Source organism: Vidua macroura, chromosome 2, assembly GCF_024509145.1.
Source record: "Vidua macroura isolate BioBank_ID:100142 chromosome 2, ASM2450914v1, whole genome shotgun sequence".
Taxonomy (NCBI): Eukaryota; Metazoa; Chordata; class Aves; order Passeriformes; family Viduidae; genus Vidua; species Vidua macroura.
The window spans coordinates 72,332,291-72,353,021 of record NC_071572.1 but is presented as its reverse complement, the minus strand read 5'-3'; the positions used below and the strand labels follow the sequence as shown (position 1 = coordinate 72,353,021).

Genomic DNA, 20,731 nt, shown 5'->3' with positions numbered 1-20,731 from the left:
CACACAGCCTCGGTGAGGCTTCTCCTTCGGGTGGCCGTGATGGGGGCCACTCGTTGTCTCAAAAATGACAATGAAAGTACCCAAAAGCCCCAAGAGAATGCACAGAATCCATCAGGTTGGAAGGAACCACAGTGGACCTCTCTGCTTAAGCAGAGCTCCTACAACCACATGGCACAGAGTTACATCCAGATGGTTCTTGCCTATCTCCAGCGAGTGAGACTCCACAACCTCCCGGGGCAACCTGTTTCAGTGTGCGGCCACCCGCACAGCAAAGTTCTCACCCGTAATTCATGTGCAACTTCCTGGGCATCAGTTTCTGCCCGTTTCCTCTTGTCCTGTGGCTTGGCATCACCGAGCAGAGCCCGGCTCCATGCTCTGACACCCTCTTTAGATATTGATGGTGATGTCCCTTCCCGAGGCTGAGCCGCCCCAGCCTTTCCCCGTCGGAGCGATGCTGCAGGCGGCAGCCCCGGCCGGGCCCAGCGCTCCTGCGGCGGGCAGGCTCCGCCCGCGGGCGCCGTCTCCGGGACGACGCGTGGGGCCGGCGGGGCTGTCGCTGTCGCTGCTGCCGCCGCCGCCGCACCGCCATGGGCCCCAAGCGGGCTAAGCCCGGCCGGGAGACGCCGGTGCCCGAGCTGCCGAGCTGGGAGCCCGCGCTGGTGTCCGCCCGCCTCGAGGAGGTGAAGGCAGCCGAGGGGCAGAGCCGGCGGCGCGGGGGGAAGCGGGGAGCGGGCTGGAGGCGGCTCGGGCCGCTCTCCCGGCCCGGGGGTCGCGGCTGCCGGGGGCTCCAGGGGGGCCCCGGGGAGGGCCGTGAATGGTCCCGATGTGCGGCGGAGCCCCCCTGCCCCTTTGCCCCCCGCCATCGAGCATGGCCCTGCGGGTTCCTTTGCTCCTCCTCTCCTCGGCACTTTCTTTTTTGGGCTCTGGGTGCCAAGTTTCGGCTCGGAGTGAACTTTTTATAAACTGCTGAACAACGAGGCTTGATGGAGGTGCTGACACAGCATTAACTGTAGCGTTGAAAATGTGAGGCTGTAATTTTCCTGCCCGAGTGTGTGCAGCTAAAGGGCACTTTTTTCCCTTTTAATTTTTTTTTTCTTTTACAGAGTGTGAGGATCTAAAGGCATATTTAGGTTTCCAGGTTCTGTGTAAGCAATGTAATTCTCATAAATCTTGACTTGCAAGAGAGAGTTTTGTTTCAAAATAGGGTGGTAGTTTAGCAAACAATAATATTTATCTCACATGTGTTTATCTAGCACAGCTTCTGCAAGTGAGACAAATTGCTTCCGTGGTTTCCTTGTTTTCTGGATTCCTGTTGTGTCCTATTTAAAAGAAAAGAAAAAAAAAAGCAGTTTTTTGTTTTAGCTGATGTGGGTTTGTGTTTTGTTGGGTTTTTTTTCTTTTAATATGCCAGCAACACTGGTTAAATATGAGGAACTTTTAATTCAGGGGGAGGCTTTTAAACTGGCTAATTGCTTTTCCTGAAAAGGCCACAGATGTCCAAAAATCTCTTAAATATTTACTTGCTTTTACTTTTATTTGGTAGTAACCGTATAATACAAGCTTAGCCAAACAAGATGACTTTTTGAATAGCTTAGGCTGTTGTTTCCCATTTTCCGTAGAACACGGATTTTTCAGTAGAGTTCTAAGATGCTTGAGCCTTTTCTTACTTGTGAATCTTGTCCCTACCCTTGGGAAACCTCCCTGAAGCATAAGAACGGGGTGAAGGTTCAATCTCCATCACCTACTCTGTTCCTGGTCTTCCTCCAGTGCTTACTAGCAAGGTGCCAATTAGTGATTATGTTTTTTTATGGTAGTGTTTATTGTGGCTGTGGATATTGTGTAGTGAATTCGCTGAACAAAGTGCTTTGTATGTTCTGCTGCCTCTACATGTAGTTTATTACATTTCTTAAATGCAAACCATTATATTGAATTATTTTTAAAGGTAGGAAGTAAAATGCCCAAAATTTAGGAAATGTCAAAGTTGGTATTATTCTGGACCACTCATTGAGGCAGATGGAAAAAATGTTGAATGTTCACTGAATGGGGCAAGAATTCTGTAGGGAAAGGTATATGATCACCTAATTAAAGATTATAGTAATTCCTGTACCCATGGGAGCTGACTTGAGATTTCTGGTTTCCATAATTCTGGTATCGTCTGACTGCTTTCTGTTCCAGTTAAGCTAATTTCACTTTCTCTGCCATGCTGTTCACAGACAGAGCCTTGGAAACTTGGGAAAAACTGTCCCCTTGCTGCGGTCAGCTTGAGCTCAGGCTTCTGAGATGCTGGGCAGCCACTGAAATTTCTTACTGCAGGAGTGTTCTTATTCAGCTCTTACAGTCATGGGCAAGAGCACACTCGGTGCAAAAATGTCAAATGCCAGCAAATCTCTTCAGAGCATGTGTGAATCAAGATTCATCAAGTGTGGCCAAATGTGGGTGTACATAATGTAAATAAACATGCTCTGTAAAAGCAAATCTTTGACACAAGTATGGCTCTGCTGCCAAATTTAATTCCTTCCTCTTGAACACAGAGAGCATTGAATATCTTAACTACTTAATCACATAGGGGTTTTTATTAAAGGATAAACATGATTTTTAAAAATCAAATCTCATTCTGCAAATAGTCTAACCACACTTTCCCTCCCCCCACTCGCCCTAACCCAGTAATCATGCAACATACAAAGTATAAACTCAAATATATAAAACTCAGGAACTGAAAGCAGTCTGTAAAAGAGTGTTGAACAGCTTGAATTTTAAATCTGACCAGACCTATTATTTCTTACCAGACTTTTTTCTTACTCGTCCTCAGTATTGTATATGAAATACCGTATGAATCTGAAATTATTTGGGAGATGACAGGAACTCCTATCAAGTAAATAAATGTCTCTCCTCATAATTCATATGTAAAGAATTTTTAGATCTGCTTGTATCAATTTGAAAAATATTCTTTCTCTTTATTGGAGGCAAAGGGAATTTACTACAACTGGTTTTAAATTGTACCAGATAGACCGAGTGGTGAAATTTCACATTTTAATGTGTTTATGACTTACACTATTTTATTAGTTCAATCTATGAAAAGCATTTTACCAGTGCCGTTAAGATTTTTATGAACGGGTATACTAACTAAAATATGATTTAAATGGTATTTACTAACCAAATAATTGCTCTTACTAAATGCACTGTGAAAACTGGCAACCACACAACTTAAAAACACATACAGAGGAAATATGGATTTTCCAGAGCCTCGCATTATAGTTTATGTATATCTTTCTTGTTTGTAATGTGCTATGCAGAAGAACATGGAGCTGCAAACTGTATTTGCCTTTAGATATTTATCATCTATTTTGATTGGGCTCACTACAGAAGAATTAAATTGGAAAATATAAATTAAGATTCTTAAGTAGTTTTAAACTTTGCATGTGTTAAGTAGCTAAAGGGTGATATTTGCTAAGTGAATGGTGAATTCTGGGCAAATACAACCCTTAATTGAAATAACTGTCATTTATTATTTGTTCTTATTAACTGGTATAACTAAGCATAGCAGTGGGAAGCCATATTCTGTGCTGACTTTCCATCTGTATGATTTCTCTCATTTAATTAGCATTTTAGGGCCAGAAAATTGAACTTAAAATCTTGTGAAACCTCTAAAAATGTTCTGAAGAGGATGGCTCCGCTTTTAATTGCCATTCATACTACTTTCTCTTCAGAGAAAAATTAACATTCTGTTGAGCTTTGATATTCTCTCACTTGCCCATGTTATACAGCAAAAGCTCAGGCTCTTAAGAACAAAAGCCATTAGTAAAAGTGGGTGTGTCATCAGCAATGAAAGTGGGTCTGCAGATTTCCAAGCAGTGATGGAACCTTAAGGCTACAAAACTCCTGATAAACAACCTTTCCAAGTAATGGCAGTTGCATTTACTGGTTTACAAGCTTCCCCCATTGTTGAAAGTAAAGAGTGCTAGCTAAAGTTGTTACTACTCTAATTGTTCATAAATCACTAATATGTATGATGCTCGGATGTTTTGAGTTTTCAAATGTTTCTTCTCAGCCCTTACAGGTAAATTTGAAATTCTGCTATAATGAAATGAACTTACTTGTTGTTGTCCTAAGGGAAAAACAACAAACAATCAAAGAAAACAAACACACAGCCTGAAAAAAAAAAAAAAAAACCCAAACAAACAACCAAAATAGCAACCAAACAAAAATCCAGTAAACTTCACAACAGTAAGTACCACAAAAATAAAATGATGATGCCCAGATTGTCTGGAAATAGGAGGAGGGTAAGATGGCTGCTTGATGCTTTTCTTGGCCAAAGAAATCTAGAAACTGGTACTGAAAAAATAAACAATATACCTGACTTGTTCAACTGTCTTCCCTAGAACAGCTGGCCTTTTGTGCCTAGGAAATGAAGCAGAGAAAACCAGATACGTATAAAAAGGAAGAAAAAAATGGTGTGGTACATCTGCTTTTTTCTTCAATGTGAATTAAAGTTAGATATTTTCTCAACCACAGCTATGCTATTCCAGTACTGCTGTGATGAAGATATACAGGCTATGTGTACTGGTTTTTAAGAGCTGGGAAAAATCACATTACAGAGGAACACAATGAAGCCTTGAGAGGAAAATCATGGGAAGATGAGGCACCTTCTGTGTTTTGTGAAAGCAAGGATTTTGGACAGCCATTTGCTGCTTACATGGAGCTTCCAGAATTAGGTTGATCTTGCGGATTTGGAGCCTCTCCAGCTGAGGGACATAGAAGTTTCCCACACAGATGGTTATTTCTAACACCGAGAGACTTTGGTGCATTTCAACTCTTGACATGGCTAGGAGTTTTAAAACCAGGACAGTGTCATTTGTAGCAATGGTTGTCGCTAGATGTTTTCCAGTGAAAGTGATTTGGCCTGCCCTTAACTGGAGTTTGTTTCAGATTGCTTAAGCAATATTCAGTTGCCAATGCCACATTTCCAGCTTCAATTTTTTTTTTTTTTTAAATTCACGTTTGAACTGGCATTGCTGATTCTGTGGGATATCTGCTCCCTGCATTTTGGTCTTTGTGCAGTTTGTAGTGCTCATGTTAAATTCTCAGTGGCAACCTTCCTAGACAGTTTCCATGATTTTCCAGTAGTTATTTTTATGTTTTTTTCTATCCTGTTCATTAAGCTGGGAATGTCATTTGAGGTAGCCTTAGAGTCACTAATCTATCCTCTTTCAGATCCTTTCTTAAGCCTTCATACTACAATAACATTTGAAAGAATGAAACTAAGTAGAGGAGCAGTTGTATATTGAGGGAGAAAATATTTTTAGAGTAACCATATACATTTTACTACTTTTCCTTCACATTTTTATGTTGTGATTTTAGGTGGTGAGCTGTAGAAGAAGGGTCTGTTTCTCCTCTGTCCTTTCAGTGCCTTGAACATTTAAGGATACTGTTACAGGATCGATAATATAAACGCAGTATTGCAAAAATATTAGATTTTTAACTTCAGAAAATAGTCTAATCAATTAAACACCTTAAGCTGTGTATTTATACAGCACATTGACTATTGAGTTCAATTCATGTTCTCAGTGTGCAGCTTTTCTGAAAAATGATCTTTAATGGCTTCAAAACCTGTCAGTCTAGAAATAGATGACATACTATTAATGACTCCGGGAAGTCTAGATCATTATTGCCTTTGAAGATGTGTGTAGCTGCTTCAGATATTTACTAGCCACTTCCAGCTCCTATTCCCAGGTATTGCACTTTTTTTGCAGTTTCTTTTCTTCCTTTAGCAATAGAGAGGTATAGGCTGTCTCTAATAATAATTAAATTTTTGTACAAAATAACTTGTATCAATCTGAATATACTTCTATAGAATTAAGTAAGGTTATAATTTTCACTACCAGTTCAGTTATCTTGTAGAAGCTTATTCAATTTATTTTATTTTAATGTATTAGCCAATGGTTTGCCTATAGTATAAATATTCTCATAGATGTTCCATGGAGCAGCTTTATCACCTCGTTTCTTTGAAGCAGAGCATTTTCAGTGGGGAGAAGGTGTGGCCCACTGATGATAATTTCTTCTTGCATAACAAAAATCTTGTTTGCCTAAGTCCTGTTTTTTTTTTTTTAAATACTCATTTTGTACAAACAGGACCTACTCTGATGTTTTGCTTTGGTGCTTTGTCACAGGCTGCTGAGAAGGAGGGCACCACGGTGGAAACAAGGAAAATTCTCATTTCTTAGAAAGGCTTATAGTACTTTTGTGAAAGAGGAGGGTCTCATTGCTCAACCATAACTCTGAAAAACGCCTGGGAATTATTATATGGGCTAGAGAATAAGAATTTGAAGAAGGAATCTTGAACTGGGATTGGATAATGAAACTGGAGACTAGCTGAACAAGGAGGCAGAGGACAGGAGCTGGGGAGCAACTCGCATGTGGGGGAAACATTAAGACAAGTGGCGTAACTAAGGAAAAAAGAGTGGAAAATGAAGGAGAAATTAACTACGAACAGTTGTGACCAAGGGGTGGAAAAATAAGAAGAGAGAGGACGATAAGACAGATTCCACAGACATTGTTGTTGCAGTGATATTAATCAGAGCTAAGCGGGTTTAATTAAAGTGGGCAGCAAGCTATCAGCATGTTTTAAGAAGGAACTAAAGAAGGCACAAGGCAGGGCTTTAGAGGTCTCTGATAGATATTTTTTTATATATGTGAAGAACTGCAGGAAGTTGTGGGAGTAAGCTCTGTATTGCTGCTGAACCATGCTTACTATAGGATCCTGAGTAGAACCTGACATTCCTGATTCTTGCTGCTCTCGAGCTGTCAGCGTCTCTCTGTGAGACTTACTGGACCTTGTTTCCCTCTCTTGGTGGTCCTCACTGAAGTGGGCAGTGTAGTGATAACAATTGCTCCATTAGCTCATGCTACAGGTAGATGGTTATTGTAAAGATTCTGTGTCTGCTGGTCAGCACTGGGAACACCAGGATGCTGCCACATGGGAGCATTTCAATCTCACTTCTGAGAGCCTAGAAAATTATGCATTTCCTCACAAGCATGGGCATCTAAATACTTCCTGTTCAAAGAATGCTGAAGTTTTACCATCCAGCTCTTGTCAGGTATACAGTGATAGCTTTAATCCAGATTCGGTGCAACTTCTGTGCATGTTGACAATACTGGAATACCTAGAGCTCTTTCAAAGTGCTGTGCACCAGTAGCTATCTAGCTTTAGGCAGAAAGACTTCAAAGAGCAAAATAAATTTCAGTGTACTTGGTGCAGTCCCCACTACTGCTGCCACTTCTCCCAATGAGCAGTGTCTGCTGCCGCAGTGCAGCTGGACGCTCATAAATTCCACCATGTTTGCACACTCCTAGAGCATCAGTGATATGCTTGATCTCTCTAGCACTTCATAATTTTTAAAACTTGAAGTTTATTTTGTGCTGCAATAAACCATCAAGGAAGTTCATGATATGTGGAGCTGTAGGCACCCTTTTGGATTAGTTATCTGATCTGTAACTACTTGCATTTTCACTTAATGACCCAGGTGATCTTTACATCTTTTTGTTTTTCTGAATATTCTGTGGTTAGAAAAATGGGGCATACTCATGTGATGTTATCCTTTGTTACCTTGAGTGTTTGACAAACTGTTTCCCACCATACAAGCATGCACTGTTTTGAAACTGAAGTCAACTGTGGCTTTCTCCCATCCCAAGCCATCAGTTACTCAAATTGCAGACATTGGGTAGGCTTTTCACCAGCTAAGAAAAGAAACAAATGAAGAAGGGTACTATAAAACTGGAAGAAAATGCTTCTCTTACCATCTAAGTCTTTTTCTTAGAATGGTCATTTTCTTTACTTTACCATAACTCAGCTCAAGTTTTGTTCCTATCATACAAGGACTTTGTACATAATATAAATATATTAAAATATTCAATATCCTAAATTCACCACCCTGTCTTAAATATCTTAAAATCTTTCCTTGCTGTGATGCACACAGGACTGTGACTCTGCTTAGCCTAGTCCTGATTAATGTGACTGTCCTGGGACTGCCTTGATCTGACTGAATCTCTTTCCATGTTTACCTTTATGCAGCTGCATTGGGAACCTTGCAGTTTACACATGCAGGCATGCATTGAAAAAAAAAAAAAAAAAAAAAAGGTGATTCCTGTACATCACAACCATTACAAATGCTCCTAGTTCAGCCACCATTAATGCTGTTAAAGAATACTCTAGAGTTAAATGTAGATGTGCTGGAGATAGTGACTCACTCTGTGAAAGGAATTCCAGTAGGAATGTGAAAGACAGTAACCAGTAAAAGTTGCTTAAGTCACATAATTTTTAAGCTTTTGTGGATATACATCACTAAAGAAAGTGTTCCAGTCGTCTCTTGTTCTGCATTTTTTCAGTGCTGAAAACATTTTTTTTACATTATAATAATGTGTATGCTACTGCAAATGTTTGAAAACTGCTAGTGTTTTTAACTTATCAATATTGTAGTGTACAACTTGCCATTGGTAAGTAATTTCTCTTGATTCAGAATATTTAGTGAAGCCATGCAAGAGCCATACTATGCATAAATATACCTTCATAAAACATCATAAAATAATGCTACGATGTACAGAAAATAGTATCTGGGCATTATCTAATTCACAGGATGAGGGAGCTGAAAATTGTTAATTTTTTGCTACATCGAATAATCACAATACATATATTCAAAATTCACTTATTTTTTGCTACCTGAACTGTCAAATCTGCAAATGTCATTTAAAGGTTAGTACAGCTCTGTGAGATGCTGATGCATAATTTGCGTGTGAAAAGGTTTAAGGCTTTTAGTGGACATTTGTGTTTTCCGTAGCATAATGCTGCCACCTGATGGCAGAAAGAATTGGGACAAAGTAGTAGGGGCTTTTTCGAGTTGCATGCAATTTCAGTGATTAATACAGTGATGTTTAATATGTCTTAAAGTGACATAAAGCCGTCTCTACAGCTTACTCTTTGAAACTGCAGAGGACTTTTGTTGGCATGAGTTTTAATACCTTAAATATTTTATTTTGGAATGTAGGATGACTGGAAGCCTAGCATCACTTTTGTTGTTGGGACCAAGATTGAGGATGAAATCCACACCCAGGCCCTGGCTCTTGCTGTGCAGGTGCCACTGCGCAAGCTCTTCAGTGTGGTAACGTGTGAAGACATTTACAGACAGGTATTTCAAGAAAGTAACTTTTAATAATGAACCAAACTGTAGATGTCACTTCTAGATCCTGCCTTCTTTGGTCTGTGGTAGTGATAAACCACCCTGTGGAAGTTTCAAAAATTACTCTAATTCATAGAATCATTAAAGTTGGAAAAGATCTTTAAGATCATTTAAGATCATGGAGTGCAACCTTTGAACACCACCTTATCAACTAAAGCACAGCATGAAGTGTCACATCTAGTCATCTCTTGAACACGTCCAGGGATGATGACTCTACCACCTCCCTAGACAGCCCATTCTAATGCTTGACAACCCTTTCTGTGAAAAAATTCTTCTTGATGTCCAGCGTGAACCTGTCCAGGCACAGCTTGAGGCCATTTCCTCTCATCCTGTCACTTGTTGCCTGGGAGATGATGCTGATCCCCACCTTGCTACAACCTCCTTTCAGGGAGTTGTAGCAAGTGAGTAAGTCTCCCATGAGAAATGGATTTCTCCAGACTAAACAGCCTCAGCTCCCTCATCCACTCCTCATAGGATTTACTCTCTTCTTACCGGCTTCATTGCTCTAATTCATAGGCGTTAAAAATGGAAAAAGAAAAGCTTAAGATATAAGCTGCTCTGCTGCCTGTAAATGAAGTTTTGTTACAGACTTTTCTTCAAGGTGCTGATCAATAAAAGTCCCTGCCTAAGGCACAGGGTTGCCGTAAGATGATGCCTCACTGTTTTGGAGTGTGAGTGTAGTGTTTGCAAAAGGGAATAATGAGTAAAATACTTTGGGTAAACATAAAATCTTCTCACACTAGAATGCTTTATTTACTTGCAGATCGCAGAATATGGGGGTCAAAAGGAAAAAAAGGCTAAGGATGTGCCTATGTACTATGAGGTAGGTTAAAACAGGTATTGCAGAATCAGTGCTCTTTTACACAGAAGTGTGTGAACCTGTGTGGCTTTGTTATACATTCTTGAATAAATGCAGATTTGTTGGCTCTAGCTAGTAAAAACATTCAACCATCTAGATACTTAAACTGCTTTGTTTTTGTGATACCAGCAATATTCTGTTGGACTGCTGATTAGGTGATGATCAAAACACGTTTTCAGGGATGAGAGTTTCACTATTGAAGGATATGTTATGTGGTCATATTTTGATGGTGGTGTCTCAAGTTACAGAAAACCTGTCCTCTGTTTCAGAGGCTCCCAATAATTTAGAAACTTATACCTTTATTTATAGGTATGCAGTCCCCTATATAAAACACTATTCTGTGTGATAGTACCCATTATAATCTCAGTTTGATGTAACCTGATTCATCTAGTGGGCTATGTCAGCAGGGTTTGGAATCATGCTTAGTACAAAGAGTACTTCCTCCTACCCTGTTAATGTTTTACTTACAGCTTGTGAGAGGTGATAAAATCCTGTGATTAATCAGAAGATTGTTTAAAATTTTCTCAGGTAGAGTTTTATGGTCTTTACAGACCTGGAGTGTAAAGAATTTTGGATCCCTCTAAAAAGACTTTGTGTTTTATTTCTGCAATGACTAATAAACTTTTTATGTGTCTCAGGTTTTGGTGAACTTTATAACAGTACTTTTTAGCTGCGGTCTGTTTTTCAGTAATGCCAGGCTACTATCCGAGTAAGTCCCTTTGGAATTATTTACCACTGAAAGGACTGTGAATTTTATGCAATTAACTCTCTTCATTTAGGACTAGCCTCCCAGGCAAACTCACCCTTATATTACCTGGTATGTAATCTTCTTCAGTCCTACTTGACAGAAGGATTTTGAAGTCTAGCTCTAAGCAGAAGCTTTGTATGATACCTGTATTTAATTACTAAGAGCAATTTTCTTTGTGAAGTGGACACTTATTAAATTCCAGCTGTCAGTGCTGTGTCCCATTAGCTACTTACTTTACTCCTCAAAGACATTTTTTTCCTCCCCTCCTTTAACACAGAATATAAAATGCCTGTTCTGACCTTTTGCTTGGACTCAGTTTCCGTTCAGGCTGTAGCAAATTAAAAGATCGATCATGTTGCCACAGCATTAAGATCCCACCTCTCTGGGCAGAGTTTGTTCCTGAATATTCACATACATTCCATGTGCAGTTTGAGCAGTCAAAACTTTCACTGCTTTTACTGCTTCCACTAGCAAAGATAAACAAATACAAGGTTGGCACAGAGCACAGGGTTGTGAAAAGTTCTTCTGAGAGGAGCATTTCTGTCATTGCCACATACAGTTCTCTGTGGGAGGATTCAACATGCTGCCATTTCCACAAGTTTCCATATTCATTTTTAAGGGTACTGTGAGATTCCTAATATTCAGTGGTCTTTGAACATATAACATATGTGTGAATTTGGGACTAATAACATGCATAGTAATGTGATTATTATTGGTATTAGTAGTAATATAGTTACCCATGCCATTGGTCTTACAATTTGCATCCACTGAAATGCAGGGGTTTTAATAAATTTCAGTGCAGCAGTCTGCAGTGCGTAGAAGTCAAGAACCTTTAACAAACGGCTCATGATACATTGCAAGCTAATCATATATAATATTAAAATAATTCCTGCTGTCTGCTCTAAGTTATTCCTCTTCAGGCTCTCTATCATTTTATTGTTTTGTATCTCATATCACTCTTAATGTACAAAGTGAAGAGGCTCAGGGCAGGGTCATAAAGATGTAGCTAAAAGATTTCCAAATCCAGGAGAAGTAGATGTCCAACAACTTTTCTGACTCTTACATGACTTGATGGGAGTAGGAGTCCTGCTTAGTAATTTTGTACTAATTCCAGCTCTTAATTGAATAATGATAGGCTGATTCTCTCATAAAGATTCTGAGGAATTTTTTTTTTCCTTACATGTTAAAGGGAAAATGTTATACTTCCTGTAATATATCAACAGATTTCATAATTTATCATGTACAATTTTTCTAACAAGACCTACAACTAGAAATATATGTATTTTATCAGGAAATATATGTATTTTATCAGGTGTATTTTTTTATTGTTTACACACCTGTTTGTTGGATCAGTTTTCTATTAAGGTTAATAACATTGTGTGTAATTAAGATATTTTGCCAGTATTAAATATGATAGTGTTGTTAAGATCTGATTATTGAGAGATACCTCTGCCCAAATTAAGGTGCAAACAAGACCGTATGCCAAAGTCAATGGTACAGATTTTATTTAACAATTAATTAGAAATAGAATAGAGAGGGGGAAGAGAGAGAGCGTTCAAGTAAAAAATAACACCACCCGTGGATCCAACAGCATCCTGTTGGTCCTTCTTCGCTCTGGGCTTTTTGGTGGTGGGGGGTCCCAAGGTCATTCAAAGCTTTTCATTATCTCTACATTTTAGCAACCAAAGGAATTAATGCTTGTTGGCTACAGAGTTCTCTTATGCTATTGGTTAAATTATTACCTCACCTCTAATGCTGGTTAGTCTTCATGCTCAGTCTTTCTCTTCTTTTGAGTCAGTGGGTTTCTGGGATCAGTGTTCTATTGTTTCAATTTAATACCAGACCAATGCCATGTTAATGATTTTCTTTCCTCTGATACAGTTAAAAAATAAACTCATCCTTATATCTGCTGGCATATGTTGTCTCTTATTTTTTTCCTTTCTTCATTGAATCTGAAATAGTGAAAATTTTTAATTTACATTATCCAGGATCTTGTAATCCCACCTGGTTTATGTGAATTATCTCTGATATTCACATGTGATGAGCAAACAAACATGTGATTTCAAATTACATGCTGGAACTGTAAGTATTTAAATAGAAGATAATACAAAAATTTGACTACAAATCGTTCTACTTTTTGTCATGACTGGGTGAACACAAGACCTGTTGGATTCTCCTATTCCAGATCTGCATGGCAGATTGTTTTCATACAAAACCTCACTTTATTTTACTTCCTTGCTGACAGGGAAGTAGTGTCAGCAAGGAAACTTCAAACCTTTGGATGGATAAAAGCAGGAGAAGCTCCAGGCTTACTGTCAAGATACATAACAGCCAACCCTTATCACCAGGCATAATGATATATCAACTAGTTGTGCAGTTTCAATAAACAAACCAAAAAGATCCCCAAACTAGATCCTTCTTTTGCAAAGCATAATATGCATAGTTTTGCTATTAAAATCCAGTTCAGTTGAGTGCTTGCATTTAAATCTTAATTAGCTCATGTTTTGTACAGCTCATTTAAAGGACTAAAAGGTAATTGCTTAGAAAAAGAATCTTATTGTTTTAAAATTATTTATGTTGTACATGTTATGGTTTTTTTCTTTGGGCTCATTGTTATTGTTGTTTTTCCCCCTAAGACTGTGATGCCATAATCCTTGGGAAATTGCATAGTGTTCACAGTATTTCTTGCCTTAATAGGCAATAGACTGTAGCAGATACAGAAGAATCCTTGAGTTTTCTGGGTGTGCATGAAACAGCTTCCTCTTCTGTCACTTCCAAAACAAAATATATTACCAAGATATTAAGAACTTCTGTAGGAAAATAAAACATAACAATTGACAAGACCAAGTCGAAAAAAGTGAAATACTTTTAGCCAGGAAGCAGTGGATGTAAAGCAGTTTTCAAGCATTCCTGTGAATTTATGCTTTGTTAGAAATGTGTAGAGTGTAGACTTATGAAGTAAAGGTTGCTGCTGGTAAGATTATTTGAAGTACTGATCACATTATGATGTAGAGAGATGGTCCACTTTAGATTGGAACAGAGTGTGTGTTTCCTGGGATAGGTGCTCCTACTATATAATGAAATGTTATATATATTTGCATCTTGTACTATGTATAAATATATTATTTTTATATGTAATTATAGTTAGGTAATAGATATATTTAAAATATATGTTTTTGATTGTGTATGCATGTGTATAATTATTCAAAACTACCTTCTATTACTCACCCCAATAGCCTGAATTTAATTTTTAAAAAAGTTAAAAATAGATGTTCTCTTTCTAAATATCTTTCATATCCTCTCTTCAGTAGGTCTTAAATACCTTATGCCTTTGTATTACCTTATATTATTCTATTGTCTATGTCCCTTTTTTAGATTCTCATCATTTTGCCTAAAAATATCTTCAGAAAAATTTTTAAAAAAGGAGGGTAGCACTAGGGATATGGAGTATGCATTTATTTGTGTTCCTTATAGTAAACTCCTAGGGTAGAAAAATCAAAAATGTTTGGTTTAGCTTGATGTGAAAGGGGACTTTTAATGTCAGAGATGTAACACTTACGGGAAGGAATATTTTCACCCAAGTACAAGCTCAGAAGAGTTGTCTGCCACTGGCAGAAGAGCAAACCCAGTAGTAGCCAGGATATGGGGCACTCAAGAAAACAGTTTCAAACATAACATTAGTCAGGAGTGTTTTTAAGAAAGCCTTTTTATTTCTTGTGGAAATATATAATGAAAGCTTTCCTATTTTTGTGTAAGTGTATAGATTTTGACACAACACCATAATGAAGGTTGTGGTCAAGATTAGGCTTTCTCAAAAGTAAAGATAGCCCGATCAAAACCAAACCTCACTCTATATGTGCGTGTCAATAGAATTTTGTTTTTAATACAAGTTAGAAAGATTTTGTTTTCATTCCTATTGGACAAAAGTAATTTTAGAAGTTGGTGTAAAGTGGAACAGCTCAGAAGCCAAAACTTATCTGGTGTCATTGTTTTCATGAGAGGGTTTGACACTAAAAACAACTTCGGCAGCCATGCTGAATGGTTAAAAGGATAGAAAGACTTAATTTTATTTTTCATTCCAGTACAAAGTAAATTTCATACTGCACTCTTAAATGCCATAATAAAATGGAGCAGTTTTCCAGTCAGCCTTTGTCAAGTGGTATTGTGTGGATGCAAGTGAAGAGAATTTTATTGCAGAAGGACTTGGCCCTTACACTGTGTGGATACACAGAGGTTTAATGTGTACACTTGGGAATTGTTGTTAAATGAATATGCCTTTTAGGGAGGTACTGGCTCAGGAAAGGTTAAGGGACTTTAAATCTTGCTGTGGGCATTATCTACTCATCTGTTTTCAGCTCTTTTCTATCTCTTACCAAACTCCTACCAGTTTATACTACAGAATATAGGATGCTTTATAAATGATCCACTAAATTAGGTGGTATATTTACCTGAGGTATTTCGTGTCTTATCTTCTGAGGAGGGTTTATCTACTCTGCCTGCTGGTTCCTGGTATTTAGGTCAATCTACTTAAAAAGATGTTAGGGAAAGAATTTGTTAATTTTGGTTTAGCATGTCTTTGCATCTGCCTTTGTCATTGTCAGAGCATCTGATGCCACTGCATGATCAAGTGCCCTGTGTAGTCCTTTAAGTTATCAAATTGTATGGCTTCCATTCAGATTTAATTTTTCCATGAGAGGAAACCATTGTTGCAATGAACCAGGCAGTTCTATAAGTTGTAGCTGTTCGTTGTCAGTTTGGGTGTATCCAGTTCAGTATCCTTTTCCAGGAGCATGCCATGTTACGATGTACCAGCATTTCTAAATGTTAAAATTGGGGGAAAAATTATTGAGCTTGATCAGGAAAATGACCTGTGTTTTCTAGTTTTGTTTCCTAAATTCTGATCCATCAGGTTCTATTATTTACATGAGGCAATTTACATGCATATCTTCTAGTTTCATTCCAGAATAGTGACTCTTCATAGTCCTAAAGCCAGGATTTTAGAAACATGCATTATTATTTTATTTCTGTTAGTTGAAATTATTTGACTCACTTCTTTATCAAACCAAGACAGGCCATTTGTAATACTCAAATTGTTAGCAATTTATTTTCTAGGGAAGACAATTGATAACCTTTTGAAATTCATCTACCTGTTTAAAATCTGCTTTAGAACACTGGAGAGACTTTGGGTTTCCTTCACAGATTTCAAGAGTTCCTGCCTACATGCAAATTGGTATCAAATTTCGTCTTTTTCTGTGCAGGTTGTTGAGATGTCTGTGTAACTACAGGAAACAGCAATTATGTCTGTGGGAATGCCATCCTTGAAGTGTTAGAGGGACTCTCTGAAGTGGCCAATGGCAATGCTGTCTTCTGGGTTTTTTTTGTCTTCAAAGTTTTTGGGGGACTGTAATAGGTTCATTAAGGACAATAAAGTGTATGACATTTTTCTCAAGTACAGCAACTAATCCTAGAAGCCCTTGTCACCAAATTAAAAAAAAAAAAAAAAAAAAAAAAAAAAAAAAAAAAAAAGCATAAAGCCCTGTTGCAAAGCTGGACCAACCAAGGTGGAAAGATCCTGCCCAGTTCTGTGGTGCCAAGTCTACAAGACCATTGGAACTACCTGGCCGAAATATTCTGATGTGGCTTAGAAAACTCTGTCAAGATGTAGCTGGATGGGTTCTGCCAACACAAGGTTTGATGAAGCAATTTTGTTTCCTAATCTTTTTGTTCCACCTCTGATTGGGTTCTCTTTGTAGCCAGATGCAATGTTAGAGAAGCATGACTAAATCTTTTAGCTTTGTGATGTTCATTTTGTGGATTTAGTTGGCTGAAATTGCTGGAGACAATTTACTTCTCAGAAGCTTAAAATATTCTGTGCCATAATGGAAAGATTTGCTGGGCAGATTCATCCCACTGAAATGTAAACATTTCAGTATTTGATCATAGCAATATATCCCTTCATCTAATCACAAATCACAACAGACTGGCCTGTCCTCTTTTTCTAAAAGGATCTGGGTTCTGTAGGGATTCTTCTGAAATCACTTAAATGCTGTTTCAACTACTGCCCCCCAATCAGTGTTAAAATAAAACAGATATATAAAAGGTCACGTAAGAAAACCTTGCCTGTGCATGGAACTCCTTCCTGAGATAGCAGTGCTAATGCCTGATCTTTCCAATCACTGGATATTTGTATCCCTTAAAGCAATTTGGTTTTCATAGCAGCTAATGGCCAGAGAGCTATAGGAGGTGCACATCCCAGATGGTGAGAGCTCCTGTATGAGCTCTCTAATAAAACCCTCCTTATTTGTATCTAATGTATTTTTTTCATTTTTTACTGAAATTAGGTTATTCACCATTTGTGTTTTTCTTAAAACACTATATAAGTACTTGACATAATGCTGTACATGTGTGTTAGAAAATGCTCGTAGAGCATCCCTGAGATTAAATCAGTTAAAATATCCCCTCAGGTTGCAGATTTTCTGTAGAGAGAGGTTTCAAGAACAGACTTTCTTAAAATGGATAATTCTTATAGGTTTCTGCTAACCAGATCAAGCTGTGTTGTGTTTTGGCAAAAAACAGACTCACTCAGATGAGTGGCAAGTTATTTTTCTAGAGTACAAGCAGCCATTTGCTTCTGCTTTGAAAAATGTTCTCACAATAAAAAGAAGATATTTAGCACATGAACAACATTCATATTTGCTCAGTATTGCTTCATTTTAGTAGGTTTAGTTGAAAAGGACTCCATGGGGTACAAGGAATCATCAAATCCACTTTAATTATTTTCATTCTCTGGAATACATCTTCACTGAGTAACAAGGATGACTCATTTGGTTTATCTTAGGTTTCACAGTCTACCTTGTGGATACATAAGCATTACATGGAGCTCTGCTCAGATATGCAATTGATTTTTTAATTTATGTGAGTCCTTAAGCTCTCTTTGAACTGTGAGTCATAAATTCAGTAGTGAAAGATAATGATTAAGCAAGTGGTCTTTGGACATCATAGGTGGGAAGAGGTTCTGAGAGTTAAAATGAAGTTAGGTGAATGGTCTGAGAAACTGAATTCTTCCAACACACTGGAAGTGTCATCTGAAAAAAGTTATTTCAGTTACCTCAGATCCTTCTGGTATTCTTTCAAAATGATTGCTTGTAATATGCTTTAGTCAATGAAATGACAATGACAGTCAGAAGTATTTAATAGTATAGGTAAAGAAGTCTTCTTTAGAAAAACAGATTCTGACACATGCAGCTTTGTCTCCTAGTCTATCTTAAAAGTTGCTCGTGAAGGACTCATGAGACTGACAGCAGATTGTAATAAGTCAAGACCACTTTTTTTTCATCACTTTCATTATTTTGCTCAGGGAAATACATCTGAATAGTAATTACTAGCTTGGTTGTGTAGTCCATAGAGCCTCTTGACTGATGACTATCCTGCTTCAAATTGACTTGAACTGTGTCAGCAACTAAGGGATTTTACTTATTTGGTTCTTCTAGGAACTATTATGTTTCTTTTAGGAAGTGTTATATGAGTCTGAGGCATATGTGATGGTCTGGATTTCTTACAATTTCAAGAACAAGAGGGAAGACAAGGCTTTAGAAAGCTCACCCTGAGTATGGGAGAGCTATACTGTGAAGTGGGCTGACCACTGTTCATAGTGAGCAATATTACTGCTGCCAGGTAGTAATAAAGCTGTGAAAGTTTATAATCTAATTTATCTTTTTGGAAGGTTTTCTGATTATAATTTGGCAACCACGATTGTTCTGTATCTTGAAAAAGAGGTATTTCAAAGAAAGATAGCACAAAGACTCTGGCTTTAAATGTTTCCCTAACTTTTAAGACCTATCTCCTATCTCAGTGGTGCTGACATCTGTCAGTAATGTAGGGTCACTTATAAGCACTCATGCAGTGTTTGGGTGGCTCCAAATACATGCCCTTTGCACCAGACAGCTAAATCTCTGCGTGGTTCATACTGCCACCATATGAGATCAAATACTGCATCACCAAAGCCTTTCTGCACTTCACCAGTGTGACCCCTGCTGTGTGAGGAATGCTGTGTTTCCTCTTGCTTTAGAGGAAAAAAGGCCCTACCTAACTAAGTTTGTCCATCCAACTTTCCATGGTTTCTCACATAAGAAAAAGATCATCACTGGTGGGATGAAGTATAGCCAATCTGTAACAAATCCACTTCAAAGTATCTGAAAAACTTCCTTCTGTATCCCTACCCAGTTTTTGTCTTGAGGTTTTTGTTTGGTTGTTTTTTTTTTTTTCAGATGAGGCTCTGTAGTTTTTTAACTGTTTATGCCAGGTGCCTGCATAGCTCACAGGACCACAGATGAAGTAAATATGGATGTGTAATAAATTTAATTTCTTTTATCTACTGTGCATGGATTGATCTATGTTCTGTCTTTAGGATTGTTTTTAATTTCCTCCTGTATAAAGCATATTTTACATTTCTGCATGAAAAGATATTTGCTTTCTTTGTATTGCCAAATGTAGTGCACTCATTCTGTCTTTGTTTTATTTGTGTGACCTCTTTCCATAGTCATGGAATGTATTCCTGTTAAATAGTTTTGGTTATACTTCTCATGGCTCACATAAGAAAATCTGTCCTTCCTACCCACTCTACTTCATCAAGTCTCTTCATTCCTGTATTCTGTATCTACAAAATAGGAATAATTATTATGCATTGCTTTTGACTAGTAAAATGCTTTAAAATTCTCAGGAAGAATGGGGTTTAAGAATCTAAGAACTTTTTTCTTCTTCCATGAACAATAAATCAGCGACTGCCATTGAGCTGGGTTACTATATATACACTCTTCAGGGATCTTTCCAGAATCCCTCCATTTCCCCTCTGTTGTGTTTCAAGAAAAGTGCAACTCATCTACATTGGCCAGTGAGAAGCATCACTTTTGTCATTTAATATCGATTCTGAAAAAGAAAAACTTCACGAGAATTTTTCTCTCTGAGGGAAATTACTGTGATATTTCTACCAAAGTCTCTTTCTTTCAGATCACCGATTTGTGTGCCTAGCTCTGAGTGACTATTTCTTGTTGGAATAACTAGTAGCTCCCAGTGTGCCCACAGTGTGTGGTAATTTTTAAGTCTTGCTCTTAACATGTCCTTGATTTTCTGCTGTGGCTCTGATGTCAGTGGGTCTTTCCCGAAGCCTTCTATGATTGGCTTATGAGCCAGTGACTGATCTTACTTTGAGTACAAAACATACAAAGCAAAACTCATCTTAATCATGATGTATCTTCCTTTGTGTATGTTAAGATCATTAGATTTATTTGTGTTGCAGAAGCAGGATTGTTTTGGAAGGGTTTTTAAATGCATATGTTTTGGTTTGTCTCCCTGTTATGCGACTTGGAAAAGATCTGAATTTTAAGACATTTCTTTTTCTGCTCCTTGCTTTTGTTTTCATGAAACAATGATTTGGCATATAATGGTCTGGATTCTGATTTGGCTTTGCTTTATTCAGAGAAGCATTTTAATGGCTACATTTAGGTAAGAAGTGAAAATTTCTAAACTAGGCAAGAATCTATGGAAGCTCAAAGCTAATGGTGGTATTTGCATTAGACAAGACACAGTTCAGTGAGATGCAGTGTGCACCTTCATTGTCTCAGTGTTAGCAAGCAAAATTGACACCATATGTGCCCAACTGTAATTGCTCCATGAGGAGAAAAGAGAAACATGTCAGAAAATTTGAGTAACACCTAATTCAGCCCATGGTTATAAATAAAGCTGATGGTTGCTTAAAAACAAAAGTAAGAAAATATTATGGTTATATTATTCCTCAATAGCGCTTCCTACATAGGTGAACTTTATTACAGAGACAACACAAGTGAAAAGAAACATATAACAACTTTTTAACAGTATTTTTATGTTATTTTATTTTTT

The 20,731-nt window shown here is 37.8% G+C and overlaps 1 protein-coding gene across 3 annotated transcripts in view; it reads left to right on the top strand.

The window, feature by feature from the left end:
* The first annotated feature begins 557 nt into the window (after window positions 1-557).
* The window catches only part of SPAG17 (sperm associated antigen 17), an 85,464-nt gene continuing 65,290 nt past the window's right edge, over window positions 558-20,731 (top strand). For all 3 annotated transcript variants that reach the window (XM_053970912.1, XM_053970911.1, XM_053970913.1), the window contains exons 1-3: window positions 558-680; window positions 9,039-9,179; window positions 9,994-10,053. In XM_053970912.1, coding sequence (XP_053826887.1) covers window positions 588-680; window positions 9,039-9,179; window positions 9,994-10,053 — 294 coding nt within the window. In that variant the 5' untranslated portion in view covers window positions 558-587. The remainder of the gene's footprint in view (window positions 681-9,038; window positions 9,180-9,993; window positions 10,054-20,731) is intronic.